The 17,115-nt window shown below is 36.1% G+C and overlaps 1 protein-coding gene across 8 annotated transcripts in view; it reads left to right on the top strand.

The window, feature by feature from the left end:
• CHD9 (chromodomain helicase DNA binding protein 9) overlaps positions 1-17,115 on the top strand; it is an 87,592-nt gene that overhangs the window by 43,855 nt on the left and 26,622 nt on the right. For all 8 annotated transcript variants that reach the window (XM_058845714.1, XM_058845712.1, XM_058845708.1 and 5 more), the window contains 13 exons: positions 1,244-1,355; positions 4,538-4,687; positions 5,814-5,882; positions 5,971-6,026; positions 7,383-7,500; positions 8,020-8,106; positions 9,428-9,565; positions 11,742-11,863; positions 13,078-13,321; positions 14,404-14,580; positions 15,411-15,554; positions 15,644-15,899; positions 16,706-16,916. In XM_058845714.1, coding sequence (XP_058701697.1) covers positions 1,244-1,355; positions 4,538-4,687; positions 5,814-5,882; positions 5,971-6,026; positions 7,383-7,500; positions 8,020-8,106; positions 9,428-9,565; positions 11,742-11,863; positions 13,078-13,321; positions 14,404-14,580; positions 15,411-15,554; positions 15,644-15,899; positions 16,706-16,916 — 1,884 coding nt within the window. The remainder of the gene's footprint in view (positions 1-1,243; positions 1,356-4,537; positions 4,688-5,813; positions 5,883-5,970; positions 6,027-7,382; positions 7,501-8,019; positions 8,107-9,427; positions 9,566-11,741; positions 11,864-13,077; positions 13,322-14,403; positions 14,581-15,410; positions 15,555-15,643; positions 15,900-16,705; positions 16,917-17,115) is intronic.

The following is a 17,115-nucleotide window of genomic DNA, read 5'->3' on the forward strand; positions in this document are numbered from 1 at the left end:
CATGTTGCTTACACTTTCCGTAGTGTTTTAGTAATTTAAGGTGCTTGTGTTCCATGTGAACTGTTAGTCTGGACATAGTAAATACGTCTTCTCTTGTTTGAACACTTGCCAAGAGAAGTAAATGAGTTGTGTTTAAATCAGTACATTCTTACCAATAGTATTCTCCTCAAGTGGCCATTATATTAGATGTTACATTGCTGTAAAATAATTTGTGTTGTCTGCATAAAGACTAAAATCTTGGGCTTTGTTTGTTACATGGCAGAAGCACTCCTATGCTGGAACACTTTCCTCATTTTCTGCTACAGATCTGATCATAAGAGACTATATGGAATATATATCTTAGGACAGCTCTGTGATTTTCTTGAATTGTTTGTCATTATTCTACAATTATGTCACTGTAAGCACATTTAAATAAGTGTATTTGACACATTTCAAATATGGAAAAATATTTTTGCACCCTTTAGTTAGAAACAAATCTTATTAATTGTTATCATGATTTACAGTGTAATCTTTAAATCTAAACAAAGAAATAATTGGTTCTTTTTCATTAGAGTTTAACTAATTTATTCAGTTGTGAATTTATTCAGTGGTGGTTTTTAACAGTGGTGGTTCTGATAGGTTCTAAGATTACTTACAGATGAAACTACCAGACTTTGGATATAGCTGTTTTTGGTTTTTTTTCTTTCTTTCTTTTTTTTTTTTTTTTTTTTTTTTTTTTTTGTTAGGGCAAAGAGAGACTTGTTTCGTTGCCTTATTTTTACCATTAAATGACTTACTTAAGCATAAAATTCTGCATGTCAGACAGATTTGAGTGATTTTTAGGTTGTTCTCCACAGTTAATTTTTTTGAGTAAAAAGAAGAGAAGCTGTATTTGGCAATGGTAAAATTTTTATGATAAATCATTTAGTGTTGTCATCTGCAGATGGTATCTCTGCTAACTTTGTGTAGTTTACCATTGTCAGTTGATTTAAATGTTGGATTTTGTATTTCTGTTTGTCATGTAAAGATTTGAAATGTGTATGATAATCAGGAATTTTGATAGCATGGTAACTGTAAAGAAGCTCAGTAACACTAGTGAACAATACTGTCTGCTGTAAGGTATTTGACACATTACTCATTTTTCAGACAGTGGTGCTATCTGAATTTTATATTGAGAATATGGGAATTGCTAGTGATTTGATCCTGAAGTTAAACACTCTGGTGTACAGCAGTCACTCAGGGGCTGGGATTTTGTTTCTGACAGAAAGCTGATCATCACACTGGGCAAAAAGCAGAAAAGGAAAAACGAGTCTTCAGATGAATTGTCTGATGCTAAGCAGACTCCACAGCGGCCACTGAAAGATGAAGACTCACAGGTAAGTAGTTTGTATTCTTCCTGTATAAATTTCTATGTGTTATGTCTACAGATCTTTTTTTCCCCTCCAGAAATTTACACTTCCTTGAATACAATGACAGCTGCTCTCATACTTCTGTGCATCTCATAGGTAGAATTTTTCATCATCAGCCACTTTTCTCAGTTGAAAATCAGAAAATCTTACAGGGTAGAATCCCTTTTCCATAATGGGACATCAGTGCCCTGCTTGTATTGATTTAATTTCAATACAGAAGCCCATAGATTTGAGACTGTAAGTACTTACACTGAGCTGGCTGTTAGACCTGAGCCTTACTTGACTGAGTGTGAGAACGCAGAGATTGCCTAACAGACAGGACATTTATCATTGAAGCTGGCTCCCTGAGAACTTTTTAAAGGGGTTGTTTCAAGTTTTAATGTTGTTTTCTTCTGAGCTCTGCTTCTGTAGAAACGGAAAGAACAGATCTCTTGCATTGCTGGATCTGAAGGCAGCAATGATCACTATGCTGATAGGCTCTAGCTGCTTGTGGAATACTTCTGAAGGAAGTGCCAGATGAAAAATTGAAGCGGTCAAGTCACTCCCTTGAGGAATAGTTCTCTTGTAACTTACTTTCTGCAGTTTTTTCTTAGATTACTTTAGGATAATAGTAGTATAGCTAATTATCTCTAAAACTTGTGCACAAAGAAGCATGAACTGTTGATAAGAGAGTATATTCTATTTATGTGTGTATTAGTAACAGAATTATAATTTCTTGCTTAGGGCAATCTCCAGTTAAGTAAGTTTATGTGCTGAAAATGCACAGGTTTTTATCCTGTGGCAATTTCATTTACAGAGGCAAAATCAGTATTCAAAATAAGGTGCTGTTGAGTAAAAATTAATTGCATTAGTTGATGATAGTTGTCAAAAAACAATTATGAGATACTGAATTGCCCTCTGGTGTTTCACAGATAATAATGCTGGAGGGGAAAAGGGATCAGAAGCCATTTCGCAGAATGACTTCTCATTAACTGAAGTGATAGCTGGTCTTAGGTAAAGGTTACCTGAAAGGATCTGTAACTTTTCAATCATGTTCTGTTATCAGATAGACATAAATTTATAGGCCAACAAATGTAGTATAAAAGACTGAATATCTGTTCTTTCCTGGGCTTATCATGAAATCACCTGCTTGTGGTGTGAAGGGAAAAGAAGGTAGAGATAATCAGGGATGGTGTGAGAGAGAAATAACTTACTGCAGAATGTCACAGCATTTCCCTGCTCTCTTTGAAGCAACTGGAGAGAAGCAAGAAAGACATCAATTGCTTTACTTCATTTAATTAATTTTCTCTTTAGTTTTCAGACATGTTCATTATTTTATTTTCAAAAGGCTGTTTCTGATTTCTGTTGCAAATAGCTGTTTCAAAGCTCTGGGGGGCAGTTTTAGGCCTTTTTTTCCCCCTAATTCATTTTGCATGCTTAGTTTCACATGAAATGTCTTCCTTCAATAGTTGGACTTTTAATTTTATTTTTTAATTTAATTTTTTTTTTTTTTAATTTGTGGTGCTACTTTATTTTATGTCTTAGAGCCATTTATTTATGGCCATAGTTCTCAGCTCAGAGAAATACAAAAGTTTTTTTTCCAAACAGCTCAGATTATATATTAATGTGTTGGAGAACATATGTTGATGTTTTGCTAATCACTTCATACTTTAAGAAAAGACACAGTGAGAAGAATTGAAAATGCCAGTTATATAATCATGCATTGCTCATGTTACCTGGTTGTTTGTTTTTTTTTAAACCTACTGCTGTCAGCAAACTATTATTGATTTAAGTATGTGACATTAGTGTGTCTTTGCATTAGAATTTCCTTCTGGCAGTAACAGCCAATGCCAAAGACACTTTATGGAAGACCAGCTAATCTGTGTAACTGGAAAGCTCATGAAGGAGTTTCATTTTTGCAGCTTCTCTGGAGGCATGGTCAAACCCATTTTTTGACTTGTACTATACCTGTAGGTTACTGCTCTGTACTTGTAATGGAGTTGTTGAAGTACAGCTATGTCTTGTACCAGATACCAGCCAGACCATGGGCTAAATTAACAGTCAGGGAGAAAAGTTCCTGTGCTGCAACCTCACTGTTACTTGCTCTGCAGGAGCCAGTGTGACCACAGGATTTTGGGTTTTGTCGTATTCACAGCTTGTTCTCCCAGCTGAGTACTTCAATGTTACACAACATTGCAACCTGCAATGGATTTTCCTGCACAAAAAATACCCTTTTCGGTGTAGCTCAATATAATAAATTTATTTCATAGAGACTGTTTTGTTTTGCTTTTTTTATTTTTGTGATGATCAGTTCTCTAAAGCAGATTATAGTGTTTTCAAATGTTAGCTGACTAGTTTGATACTGTTTTTATCCAGTGAATCCAATTTGCAAATTAATCTTGTGTTTAAATAGGCAGCGTCTCGTATATTGGTAACGAGGGGACGGAAGTGTTATGCAATATCCTAATAATCTTAAGTATTTGAAACTGTGAGTGAGAAGGAATTATTTTCTTTGACTGAACATTATTTCTTCAGCTGGAATATGTTGTCCTCAGATTCTTGCAGAAGCCAGAGTGAAAGGTTAGAGAGAGAAGCTGCAAAGCAAGTCAAATAATGTTAAACAAGCCTTGATTAAGGGGAAGAGAAAATACAGACATTAGCAAAACAACAGACTTTACCAGCTATCAGATCAGACTTAATCATCTATCTAACCAGTACGATCTAGTGAAAATCTTCATAATTTTTTGCATGGCACCATTTAGTAGAGACACATCAGTGTATTTTGTATCTTTCCCTCTGATTCTGGAGTTGGACAGTAACACTGCTGTTACACTGCATTAGGAAGTTGCTCTTGAAATACTGATGCTCATAGGAGATCTGTTATGCATCAGCTTTGCTTGCTCCCATACCCTGGAAAAAGTGTTTCATGTTTGCTTTTGAACTCTAAAAATAAAAGTATCATATGCTTACATGAAAGAGAAAGTAACAGTTTAATTAATTAAACATAAGTGGATAAGAGAGGTACATTATTTCATGTTCATTTGTTATCAAATGTTGTCCTTTGGTTTTAGGTACAGCCGAAGTATTGATTAGAGTGTCCCAGAACATACAGCTCTTGTTAGGGGAAATTTTGGGTAAAACCTCTATCTTTTCTTTCCCCTGCATGGCAGAAGAGAAGATCAAATCGTCAAGTTAAAAGGAAAAAATATGCTGAAGAAGGGGAAGGGAAACAATCAGAAGAGGAAGCAGCAAAAGTTTCTATTAAAATCAAAAAGAATTCTGCCCCTTTACCTGCTGAACAGCCTTTACAATTATTTGTGGTACGTAAAAATTGGCTTGGTCTGTAAGAACTTTGTTTGTCTGAAGCAGTTCAGTGAATAAAGCTCCTAACTTGGAATACATTATTATTTCTAAGCCACAGTTTAGTGTGATGTTTTGCTGAGATCTTAAAAACTGGAAGAAATTACTTGTTACTGTTTTTTTGTGTTACAAACATCTGCTGACTTGATTGAAGTAAAGAATAAGACTAAGGATGGGTATATCTCAAGTAATTTTTTATGTGTCATAGGCATATGAAAAAGCTCTATTCTAATGTTACTATGACTTACAAAAGCCTCAGATTATTTGGGGGATCTCTGCATACTGAGGTATTGAAAAAGGACACTCCTCTCCCCACAAACCTTTTAGGCTTACACTCGACTGTTCAAACTTACTGTCAAGCTACTCAAGGTAAACAGAGTGGCAGGGAAGAAATAGAAAAGAGTGTTTATGAGATGCTTGAAAGAATGCCAGCTGTTGGAAGGAAAGGAAGGAGAATGATGGTATAATTGGGAACAAATCAGACAAGAGGGAAAGTGACTGACTGTTTCAAGCAACTTGTACAGATCATCTCTGTCTCTGGAACCGCAGCCCCAGTTGTGACAGAGCCATGTAATCCCATCTGTGCCTCATCTAAGCGCTGCTGAAATTCTCAGCCACGACCTCCCCTCTGATTCCACAGCATGTTTGTTACCTGTGTGCAGGGTAGATGGATCAGACTGAATTTGTCACATGCTGGGTTTCTTTCCTCTTTTTCCACCTGTCTGTCAGAGCTCTTCTTCAGTTGTGTATAACTAAATTCTGTGTATGTCCAGTGCATCAGTTAAACTCAGCAGGGGATTCAGAGTGTCTGGCAAGCATCAGAATCCCCAGTGCTTGCACTAAGTGTGTTTGGCAGGTGAGCACTGCAGCTGATGCTGCTTGGAAGTGCCAGACTTGCTGTACTTTTGCGCATAAACCTTTCTGGTACAGACATGGATTTTAAATTTTACTCCCAGCCTGTTAGGGAATGCTGCTGGTGGAGGTTTACCTTTATTGCTCATCTTCTGACAAGCCACATGTGGTTGAAGGTTTTAAGCCTGAGAGAGAGGGCAGTTTTATAATATCATTGTTTTCCTGTGTTTATAGGAAAATCCAAGTGAAGAAGATGCAGCAATTGTAGACAAAATCTTATCCTCCAGGGTAATAAAGAAAGAAGTAAGTGTTTGTCATGGGACAAAATTGCTTATTTGAAAAAGGGATTTGCATCTATCATTTTACATTTCCCCTGAACTTCATTTTCCAGGTATCTGCTGGGATGACAGTAGACACAGAAGAGTTTTTTGTAAAATACAAGAACTAGTAAGTATTAAAAAGTTGTTTCATTGGATGTTTTGATTAAACTGTTTAGTGTCGTATTTATATACTCAAGTTTTGTATTGTTTGAAGGTTATTTTTGTCATCTGTTGACATTTTTCTTTACCAGTTTAATCTTTAAATTTCTAAGAATCTGTAATATGGTAGTAATAATTTTAAAACTATGCGTATTATGAAACCAGTGCTGCCCAATAAACTGGCATCCTTTATTTGCTATAGAACAGAATTTTTTTGAGAAGGTATTTATTAAATTAGAAGATATATTTATTAAATTCAGCAGGGACTACATGCCTGAGGTAAATTTTAATTTCATTAATTTAAATCAGAAGTGTTTTGTGAACCTAGATTAGATTTACAGTGTCATGAGTTTAGGAGATGCTGATGTAGTAGTTGGACTTATTGTTTCAGAAAGAAAGAAAAAACTTGTGGTAGAAATGATTTTACATCAAGAGCATGAAGTTAAAAAAAAATGAAGAAAAAGAACTTTTGCCATATTTTATTTTAAATTTCAAAACTATTTTCCTTTCACTAATCAGTTCTTGATGCTGAAAATCCAAGCTTATTTTAAATTTTACATATGTAAATAATTTAATCAGATTTTTGCTAAAATAAATGTTGGGGTTTTTTTGAGACTCTGATTCCACATGTTATTGGAAACCATTTACCTTGTGTTTTTCTGAAAGGGTAAAATCTGTCTTTTCATCTGAGAATGAGTAATCCCCAGCTGTACTTTCTTTCTAGTATATCTTTCGAAAGCTTAAAAAATGATGAAACTATACTGGAAAGGGGTGTGAGGAAGAAGAAATATGTGTACTTCTGTAATGTACATTCAGAAAGGCTCTCCTGGGGGGCAGGTACTGGTGCTGCTGGTTCCTCCTCTGACTCAGAGCTTCTCTCCCAGCCCAGTCCAGGGCAGGTACCTCTCTGCCAGGGCTCTGCTGCTCCTCCTGAGCTTTCCATGGGCTGAGCTTTGTGATCCAGCAGTGCCTGTGGAGAGATGGTCACAGGAGGTACATGGGAAAATCAGATCTAATATAGGAAGTAATTTATATCTCCAGGTACTTTCTGATAGAGGTGTCAGATTTTAAACTTGACTTGTTTAAGCTCACTTGAAATAAGCTTGTTTCTCTTCTTAGGACACATGAAAATAATTTGGGAATCTATAGAGTTTTACAGATTCCAGCTCAAAAACTCTGCATTAACTGGGTGCTGCATGATGATTATTTGGAGGGAGAAATCTTTGATCTTTATGGTGGATTCTGTTATTTTAACTGTATATTAAAAATAGATAGTAAGCTTTTGCTTTCACCGATGTGTTAATGTCAATCTCTGTGATTTTAGCTCATATCTCCACTGTGAGTGGGCCACAGAACAACAGCTTTTAAAGGATAAAAGAATCCAGCAGAAAATAAAGCGATTCAAAGTAAGGAAAGCACAAAGAGCTCACTTTTTTGCAGATGTGAGTATGAAATAAAAATTAAATAAGCCTTTTTTTTCCTTGTAAAATTGTGATTAGTAGTTTGCTTTTATATAAAGGAGCTGATTGTTAGGAACTAAAAATGAGCCATTGGTGTTGGTAGCAGCAGGGGGTGGGTTATTTAATGTAATTTAAAGAGCAAGTCTTCTGGAGTCACTGAATTAAACTGACTTACATGGTCTAAAAGTGGAATTGGTTGAGTAACTACTTAGAAGTGGTAAGGAGGGAAGGATTATGTCAGTGTGGCTAGTTTCTTTAGGACTTCCACAAGACAGCACTTCATCCCAGATTGAGTGGATCTGTTGTCTAATCCCTCTGGAGTGAGTGTTGCCCAAGAGAACCAAGGGGGTGTGTGCAGAGGGCTAGTGTGGAATTTAAGGTTTGTGCAAAAATCTCAATAATTTCCAACTACCAAATTCATTTTGTCTATGACAAGACCAAGTCTTAGCAAATATCAACTATTTTTGCTTCTCTACTGATTTTATTAATCTTTCACTGCAGATGGAAGAGGAACCTTTTAATCCTGACTATGTTGAGGTGGATCGGGTATTAGAAGTGTCTCTTTGTGAAGATAAAGACACTGGTGAGGTAAATATGTCTTAAAGCAAGTCAGGAAGATACAGGCTCCAAATTGTGTTTGACAATTGTAATTTTATCAGATCTCAGAGTAATGCTTTATTGATTTTAAAACTTCAATAATATTTTTAATAAGACATGAAATTCTTGTCCTTTCCTGTACTAGCTCTGGATTTGAAAGAGAAATCATAATTTAATAGCTTATATTTTTATTAGTATTAGTAGGTCATAGTAGGCAAAGCTTAGGTATTGACTGACATAAATGTGAGGTTCAATAATTGTCTTGTGAGTTCCATCAAAAGGCTGATCCCATCTACTGTCCTGTCTCTCCGATAGTGGCATGGGGTCACTGGTAATAAAAGCTTTAGGCAAACAGTGATTTGAAGTGCTTTGATAGCCACCAGTGAACCTTTCCCTCTGTATTTATCAAAATTCTTGTTTTTAATTTAAAGTACCTCTCCTGGAAAGCAATTACAGAACAAAAACATTCTGAGATTAAAAAAAAGAAAACAAGAAAGCAAGTCAAGCAATTAAATTGCCAAAATTCAGAAAGAGTCTGAGACAAGTGGAGATCAAAGACTGAGAAGAAAGTTGTTGATTAAGGCTGTTGGAATATCTATAATGCTTATTCTGCTTGTGTGGATAGCAAAATGAGCAGACTTTTACCCAGTGATTTCTGCATTAATCTTGCTAAAGCGGGGTTGAGACTTAGGATGACTTTTCATTGTATGCAGCAGATTTGTCATTAAACTTTTAGAAAAAAATGTGTTGTCATAAGACTTTCCCCTCAGCTTCTGGAATGATGGCTCTTTATTTGGTTTTAAAATATTTATGTACTGAATCTAAATAAGATAATCTGCTTTGGTTCCATTTTTTCTGTATGTTGTTCATCAAACCTGTAAAGCTTTATCAAAGTTTTGTTGGTAAGACCTCTGGTTTAGGAGCTCTGAAGCTCTGGTTTAGACCTAGGTAGCCTCATTTGGGCAGTGGAGGAAATGTCCTGGGTAGCACTTCTGCAGTTAGTTCTGCTGCCCTGCCCCATTTCTACAAATATCACAAATACTCTAATTTATCTTTCCTGAGACTAAAACGCGATTTGCTTGTGGGTAACTGGGACTGAAAAGCACTCCACAGGTTTACAGAAAGTGGCAGGGTATGGGGAGCCAAGGATAAGTAGGTAAATAACAGGAATCTCTTATGAACATTTAAAAAATTGTCAGAAATGTGCTTTTGATTCCAGCTCTTGTGTAAGCAAGCTACTCTAATAGTAAGGCATATTAACAGTCTGTATACTAAATTAAAAACTGATAACATTCAGAATTTTCTTCTGCAGCCTGTTATTTACTATTTAGTAAAATGGTGTTCGTTGCCATATGAAGACAGTACGTGGGAGCTGAAAGAAGATGTAGATCAAGCAAAAATAGAAGAATTTGAACAATTGCAAGCTTCCAGGCCTGACTCAAGGAGATTGGTAAAATTATATCTAATTTACTTGTCTGTCTTGGTAAATCTGACTTGGTTTTCCCAACTTTAAACTCCCGTATTAAAACATAAGGCTTATTGACATTTTGTGTAAAGCATCTGTGTGCCTTGAAACCTAGAAATAATAAAATACTCAGGTAGGCATAGATAAATACTCTTATCTTAGTCGTTACTCAAAAAAACTAAGCTTTTTATTTAGGAAAAAAATTGAAGTACTGTGACTCTGGGTTTCCAGCTGAACAATGAGCCACACATTGAAACTGGCTATCACAGAACTGAGCACCTTTAAAATGAGCAGAATCCAGGATGACCTATTCTCTATAAACACCTGTTTATAGAGAAGAGAGTTAAATTTTGTGCTTCAACACTGAAGGGAATTGGCAAATGAGATCTGTCAAACAGGTTCTGTAATTTTTTTCTGCTTTTATTTTTCTTCTTGTCATTAAAGAGCTAGCTGAAAGGAAGAAAAATATGTGTAATAAGGAAATGTGTTTTATCTTGAAATTATCAATCTTCTGTCTCCTAGAGCAGGAGGAAGCAAAATAGTTCTATTTCAAGTCCTGTATGTCATTGTCAGAGTAGGACATGTGTCCTGCGTGGTGTAGTACAACACTTGTTCTAACTTCTTTTACATAACTAAATATGCACAGTGTTTTAATTCGGAGGCTTTGGAATTTATTTTAATGGTTTTTCCATCTACAGATAATGACAGTAGTCACGATTAACATCTTCGTATTATATTTGAGTTCATTTTTGTAGTATTTATTTAAAATCCTGACATTTTGGCATGTGGGAAGAAGAGCTTTTATACCTCTGTTACCATATTTGGCTGTGAGAGAAAAAGATGATTAAAGCGCAACTGTACAACTGACAGTCATCTCAGCATCAGCAACAAGTATTTTTGCTTCAGGCTCCAGCAGCTACAAGAAATTATTTGCTGACTGCAGCCCTGCAAGCGGGAGCGTGGCTGCTCCGGGAGTGGGGGAGTGGACAGATGGCAGCTGGTGGGAGAGGGGAGGAAGCCACAGCTGCTGGGGAGGGACAGCTCCTGCTGCGCGCAGACCTGGGCTCAGGTGATGCTGACGCTGGCAGTGCAGAGAGAGAAAATCCACATGGAAAATTCAGAGCTGCCGCATAAAGCCACATGAGTCTCAAGTGAATGCAAGCTTTTATAAATGCTGAGAAATGGGGAGGGAGAGGGGGAAAGTACAGCTGGTGAGAAAAGCTCCTACTAAAATTACTTCACTTGAATGTGTGAGTTTGTTCGCATTGGGATGCAGGAGCTATCAGAAGAGTTTTCTGATGGAATCCTACCTAGTATCAGTCAAAAACTGCATGATTTCATCTCTTAAGTTGCCTGATAAGCTAGAGGCCAGGCTGTTCCAGGCTTGGGAACTCGTGTGTTTGTGTGTCTATATACATAAATATTTTATTTGTAGCCTCTCAGCTTTCCTTAGCTTGCAAGGCCCCTGAAGGTGATGCACCTTGATACTCTGTTTTGTCATGGCCTTTGTATCGTGGCCCTGCCGATGCTGATGCTGTTTTGATCTGATCCCTTGGGGAAATCTGTTCAGGACACTGAACCTCTCCAAAGTTTACTTTCTTGTAGTGGTCCTGGCTTCCTGCATTGGCAGTGGGACAGGGTGATCATCAGGGCAGGTGCAGGAGGGAGAGGGCAAGATCAAAGTAATTGTGTAGGTGCCCAGACTGTTTCAGTATCAGCTGCCAGATCTCCTCAACACTTCAGGGATGTTGTTAACCCCAATACTCAGTTGGCTCTCTTGTAGGTCAGCTGCCTGATCCTAGAGCTGCCAAAGTGAAACTTCGTGTAGACTTGAAATTTCATATATAAATGAATCTGTGTGCTATATTATTCCTGCCAAAGTATTTGTATTCTATTTTTTTAGAAACCAGTTGCTTAATTTAATTATCATATGGACTTAAATTAATTTTTAAAATAGCAATTCATAGAGAAAAATAAATACAAGTTTCAGATTTCTGCAGACTGTTAATAATTAAGTGATGTTAACAGTGACACTTCACTTCTAAGGTTGAATAATAACATTCTAAATCTAAAGTGATACACTCACAAAATAGTGGGGTTAGATATTTTGGAAAAATAAAGCATATATCAATCTGTACATATATTAATCTTTCCCTTAAAGGACCGACCACCTCCAAACTCCTGGAAGAAGATAGAACAGTCCAGGGAATATAAAAATGGCAATCAGCTCAGGGAATATCAACTGGAAGGACTTAACTGGCTCCTATTCAACTGGTACAATAGGTATATGCATGGAATATTTTTTAATGTTGATTTTAAACACTATGGAGTGAATCCACTTTTATTGGGGATGAATACTGTTTTGACTAAATTTATTGCAGCTTCTCTGCTTATTGCTAAAAGGATGTAACTGGAACAAATTTCTCTCCCTTTGGGTGTGCAAGGATTTTTATCAACAAAAATTAACAAAATATTAAAATAATGCAAATAACATAACTGAAAATAAATTTTCAATGGCTATGAGGAAATTAAAGCAAAAACCACCAAAATGCAAGCTTTCACAATTTTTGAAACTGGTAAACACTTTCATCTTTCAAAGTGATTGCTAGAAATAGTATAATAAAGTTACCTCTCTTCAAATGTAAGGCTAGTGAATAATAGCATTTATCTGTATTTTAAGCATTAATGCTATGTGTTATGAACAGAAATATATTCACTTGGAAGGTCTTTTCCAGAATGACCTATTTTCTCTGTTTATAAATTGATTTTCAGTTAATGAATCTTCCTGCTTACTGTATTTCCAAAGTACCAGTTGCATGCCCCTTATAGAGATGACGGCAGCAGGTGTAGCGTTTTGCCATGCATGTTATTGATCTGCAGAAGGAAAACTGATTTTAATTCTCATTCAAGCAATGCAGAGCTGTGTGACATTTGCAAACAGAGTGAAGGGCTGCAATGTATGGCGGAGGGTGAACATGGAGTGATGCTTCATGCAGTAATTTAGTTATAGGCATCTGTCTAGATCTGGAATCAAAAAGGGAAATTTGTTAATGATGCTCTAATGCACTCTTTTTATGTGAGTGTAGCTGGGATACTTCCCATGTGTGACTTCCAGGGAATCTTCATTAATTTCTAGCAGTTTTGTCAAGGTGAATGTGCATGTAGGAAACCTACTTAATTTAAATTCATTTAATTAGGGCAAAGGTAGTCCCAAAAGAATACTTCTGGAATATTTTTGTAGAACTTCATGGAACATTGCATTCTCAGGTTTTGACTGTGCTAAACCTAATGTAAAGTTTTACACAAAGGTTTTGTGCACATTCTTTCATCTTAACCAGGGAATGCTTTCAAGGATCTTTTTGCAGTGCCTCAGTTTTGACTGTTGTTGTAAACTGGTATATTTGAGCTTCGTTTCTGTAAATTGTTCATTTTAGTAATGGCTTTAGGGTCTGTACTTTCTTTGATGATAGTAACAAATAAATATTTTTTGCTTTCAGGCGAAATTGTATTTTAGCAGATGAAATGGGCCTTGGCAAAACCATTCAGTCCATTACATTCCTGTATGAAATCCTCCTGACTGGTATAAGAGGCCCTTTCCTGATCATAGCTCCACTTTCCACTATAACAAACTGGGAGAGGGAATTCCGCACGTGGACTGACCTGAACGTTGTGGTGTACCATGGAAGTATGATCAGCAGGCAAATGATTCAGCAGTATGAGATGTACTTCAGGGACTCCCAGGTATTGTAACATCACTTGTGTGCAATAACTCACCCAAAACATGGCTCAGGTGGCAGCAATGACAAGGGTGCTTGACATTATCTGTGTGTTTATCTGGGCAAAAGTCACTTCACGTTCCAGGATGTTATATATGAGCATCGTCAACAAATGCTTACTGGGTAAATTTAGTGGCAGTGTTTGCAGCAAGATGTGTGTGTTGTTTCAGTGTGCTGAGTAATTTTGCAATTGAATAGCAGTGACGCTGGTACTCTTGTGGAGATTAAAGTGTACACAGATGGTTGCAGTTGGGTCCTGAATTTGAAGAGCAGGGAGAAAAAAAATAATACTGATTAAGCTCTGCTACCTTTATGTAGCTGATTTCCTTTTGCTGCTGTTAACTGTGTACAGGCTGAACTTGCTTGTCTGAAATACACGCCATTAAATGACATGAGTAAAACTTGAAACCTGAGTATTTTAAAAGGTTTTTTCCCTTTTTTATATATTTTTCATAAATAATTTTTTATTGCCATGGTATTTCTTCAAAATTTATACGGCTGACAAGTTTTTATTAATTAATGCTAAATATCAAAATGACATCGTGTTTGCCTAGTGAGTTATTCTGTACGGTCTTGCTGTAGGCCTTACATGTTCTCTTTGTCAGACCAATGGAGTAAACTGGATTAAAAGTTTTCATTTAGCTATCAGGTGATGCTGTGATTACTTAACTGTATGACTGCCAAATGTATTAACATCATATTTTGATTGATCAACTGTAGAATTTTTCCTGTCACACTTCAGATTTTCTCAGTGTTAAAAAAATGGGGTTTTATCTACATGCACCTTTTGAAACAGTTCTATTAGATGTCTGTGTTTTAAAAGGGATTCAGTTTTTTTCTCTTGCTCAGATAATACTGGATTTGGATCCATGAATAATTACTCGTTAGTATTAGTTAGAGAGTTACAAAGATTATTAAATGTGATGACAAAGCAATTTAGAATGTGAAATCCAGTGTCTGGCTCCTGGCAAAATTTCAACAACAAAATGTGTAAATTGAGTAGATGGGAGGGAATTTAACAAATTGTGTGTGTTGATAAATTTCTAGGGCCGTATTGTTCGAGGTACCTACAGGTTCCAGGCCATTATCACAACTTTTGAAATGATTCTTGGTGGGTGTCCAGAATTAAATGCAATTGAGTGGCGGTGTGTTATTATTGATGAAGCTCACAGACTGAAGAACAAAAACTGCAAACTTTTGGAAGGACTAAAATTAATGAACCTTGTGAGTAACTATAGTTCACTTTTTGGGGTTGATTTTAGTTCAGTATGGTATGATAAGAAATTAAAAATCTGCTTTACATGCCAAAAAAGACCTCTCAAGCAGTGTTTCTTGAGAGATAACTATTCCTGATACTCTTCAAACATATGTGGTTTTGATAGCTTATGATTGTATATTTGTGATTAAACAAAATGTGGCAAGTTTTCACTGTAAGCACAATCTATTTCTGATGATACTGTTGTATAGTTTTTGTTTTGATTAGGATGAAAGTGTCATTTAAAATTTGCTTCAGTTTTTGTGCAATGTGTTAAAATTTAGAAAGTATTTTAAGCAAGTTATTTAACAATAAAAGCACGCAAGTAGTAGAATTTTAAACAGACTGTCTAGTCCAGTAGTTAAGATTTTATTTTGTACAGCTAAAGAGTTTTAAAAGCAGATATTACCATGTATCAGATGCACCATGACTAGTTTTGCATTTTTTTTATTGCTTCATTATTACTTTCCTGTGTGCTCTCAGAAGTCCTCTGAGTTGCTTTCTTATATATGCTCAGTGTATATTATTTGCATTATGGAGAGGGAGGATTATAAATCTGTGAATATTACAGGAAAAGTTGAAGTGTTCACTCATTCCTTCATTACAGATGTAAGAAAAGGAAAGCTACTAGAAAACACTTGCTGGTGTTTTTTTAATAAATCTGCTTATCTGTATTACCTGTGTACTTAGTGACACACAAAACTGGTGTTTTCAGGTTTTGATGCTCAGACTTTACAGAAACATTTTTGCAAATGTGTGCAGATAAGGTTATATAAGGTTTTTTTTTTGCCTTTTCTAGGAGCATAAAGTGCTGTTAACAGGTACCCCACTGCAGAACACAGTAGAAGAATTATTTAGCCTCCTTCATTTTCTGGAGCCATTGCGTTTTCCTGCTGAATCTACATTCATGCAGGAGTTTGGAGACCTTAAAACAGAGGAACAGGTATGAGTTCATCTGAGCTTTAGAGTTTAGGAGGGAGTGCCTTTTCATTGAGCTTTTCATGTTCCAACAACCAGTTGTGCTTCCTTTAGGTTCAGAAACTACAAGCTATCCTGAAACCCATGATGCTCAGGAGATTAAAAGAAGATGTAGAAAAAAAGCTGGCTCCTAAGGAGGAAACCATAATTGAAGTAGAACTAACGAATATTCAGAAGAAATATTACCGAGCGATTTTGGAGAAGAATTTTGCTTTCTTATCCAAAGGAGCAGGGCAGGCAAATGTACCCAATCTGGTTAACACTATGATGGAACTCAGAAAGTGTTGTAATCACCCTTATCTCATCAAAGGTAAATACAGGATAAGGACTGATTTTTGTTTTGACTTATTTTTTTACTCATATTTAAAATAGTAAGAATTCTGTAACAATTCTTCGATGTTTTCTTCAGATTTTCCAAGGATTGGATTAAGTGGAAACATTTTTTTGATAGATTCAAGACAAAGTTGTGAGACATTTGCATATTTTAGGCCTGAAGGTTGAACTTGTTCTGTAGGATTTCACAGAACATTTAGAAGCAATTATCTCGTGGAAATGGTACAGCTCTTTAAAAGCAGTATGAACAAGAACTTTTAGGTCTAAGTTTTAAAATGAATGTTTCCTTCTAGTGATATGATCTCTGTCAGTCTTCATTGTTTTTCTCACTTATTAAAACAAGTGTTTTTCCTGACTTGAAAGAAAATACACTTTAACGGTCCAGAAGTTTTGGCCGTGGTTTCAGAAGTAGTATTCAAACCACTGTTTTTTTGCAAAGACCCATTTAAAATATCACAAAGACAAAAGAACTTTTTTTTAGTAGGTTTTTTAACATACAATACTTGAGAATATAATATGTATTTCAGTTTTTGAAATTTGGAGGGGGGGATTCACCTCATTCAGGGTGTTTTTTCTATGGTGTTCTGCTTAAAATCTTAAGACATATTTTCAAAGCTAATGAAAGTAGATGTTCTTCCTTAGACTTCAGATCCATGCAGAACTCTCTTCTGTCTCCATCAGTGCCTAAAGGGGGATATTTAGAGTACAGCACTGATTTTGGTAACTCAGATTTGAATGTATATGTAGATACATCCGTAGATATGGATTTGTATTCTTTGATAGGTGCTGAAGAGAAGATCCTTGGAGAGTTTAAAGAAACATATAGTCCAAGTGCTCCTGACTTCCACCTGCAAGCAATGATCCAGTCTGCTGGTAAATTGGTTCTTATTGACAAGCTTCTTCCAAAAATGAAAGCAGGAGGCCACAAGGTCCTTATCTTCTCACAAATGGTGCGCTGCCTTGATATTTTGGAGGATTACCTTATACATAAAAGGTAAGATTCATGTTCTATATCCTATAGTATATCGTTCTGTGTGAATGGTAGTGCAGGATTAATTACAGCAGCCCACTGCAGCTGGGAGTTCTGTTTTCTTTGTTTGCTAATCAGGGTGTAACTTTGTCTTCTGTGATCGTTTGTTAACAACTAATTAAAAACTTCAGAGAAAAACTAAAAGAGAGGTTGTCCAATTTGA

Source organism: Poecile atricapillus, chromosome 10 (genome assembly GCF_030490865.1).
Source record: "Poecile atricapillus isolate bPoeAtr1 chromosome 10, bPoeAtr1.hap1, whole genome shotgun sequence".
NCBI lineage: Eukaryota > Metazoa > Chordata > Aves > Passeriformes > Paridae > Poecile > Poecile atricapillus.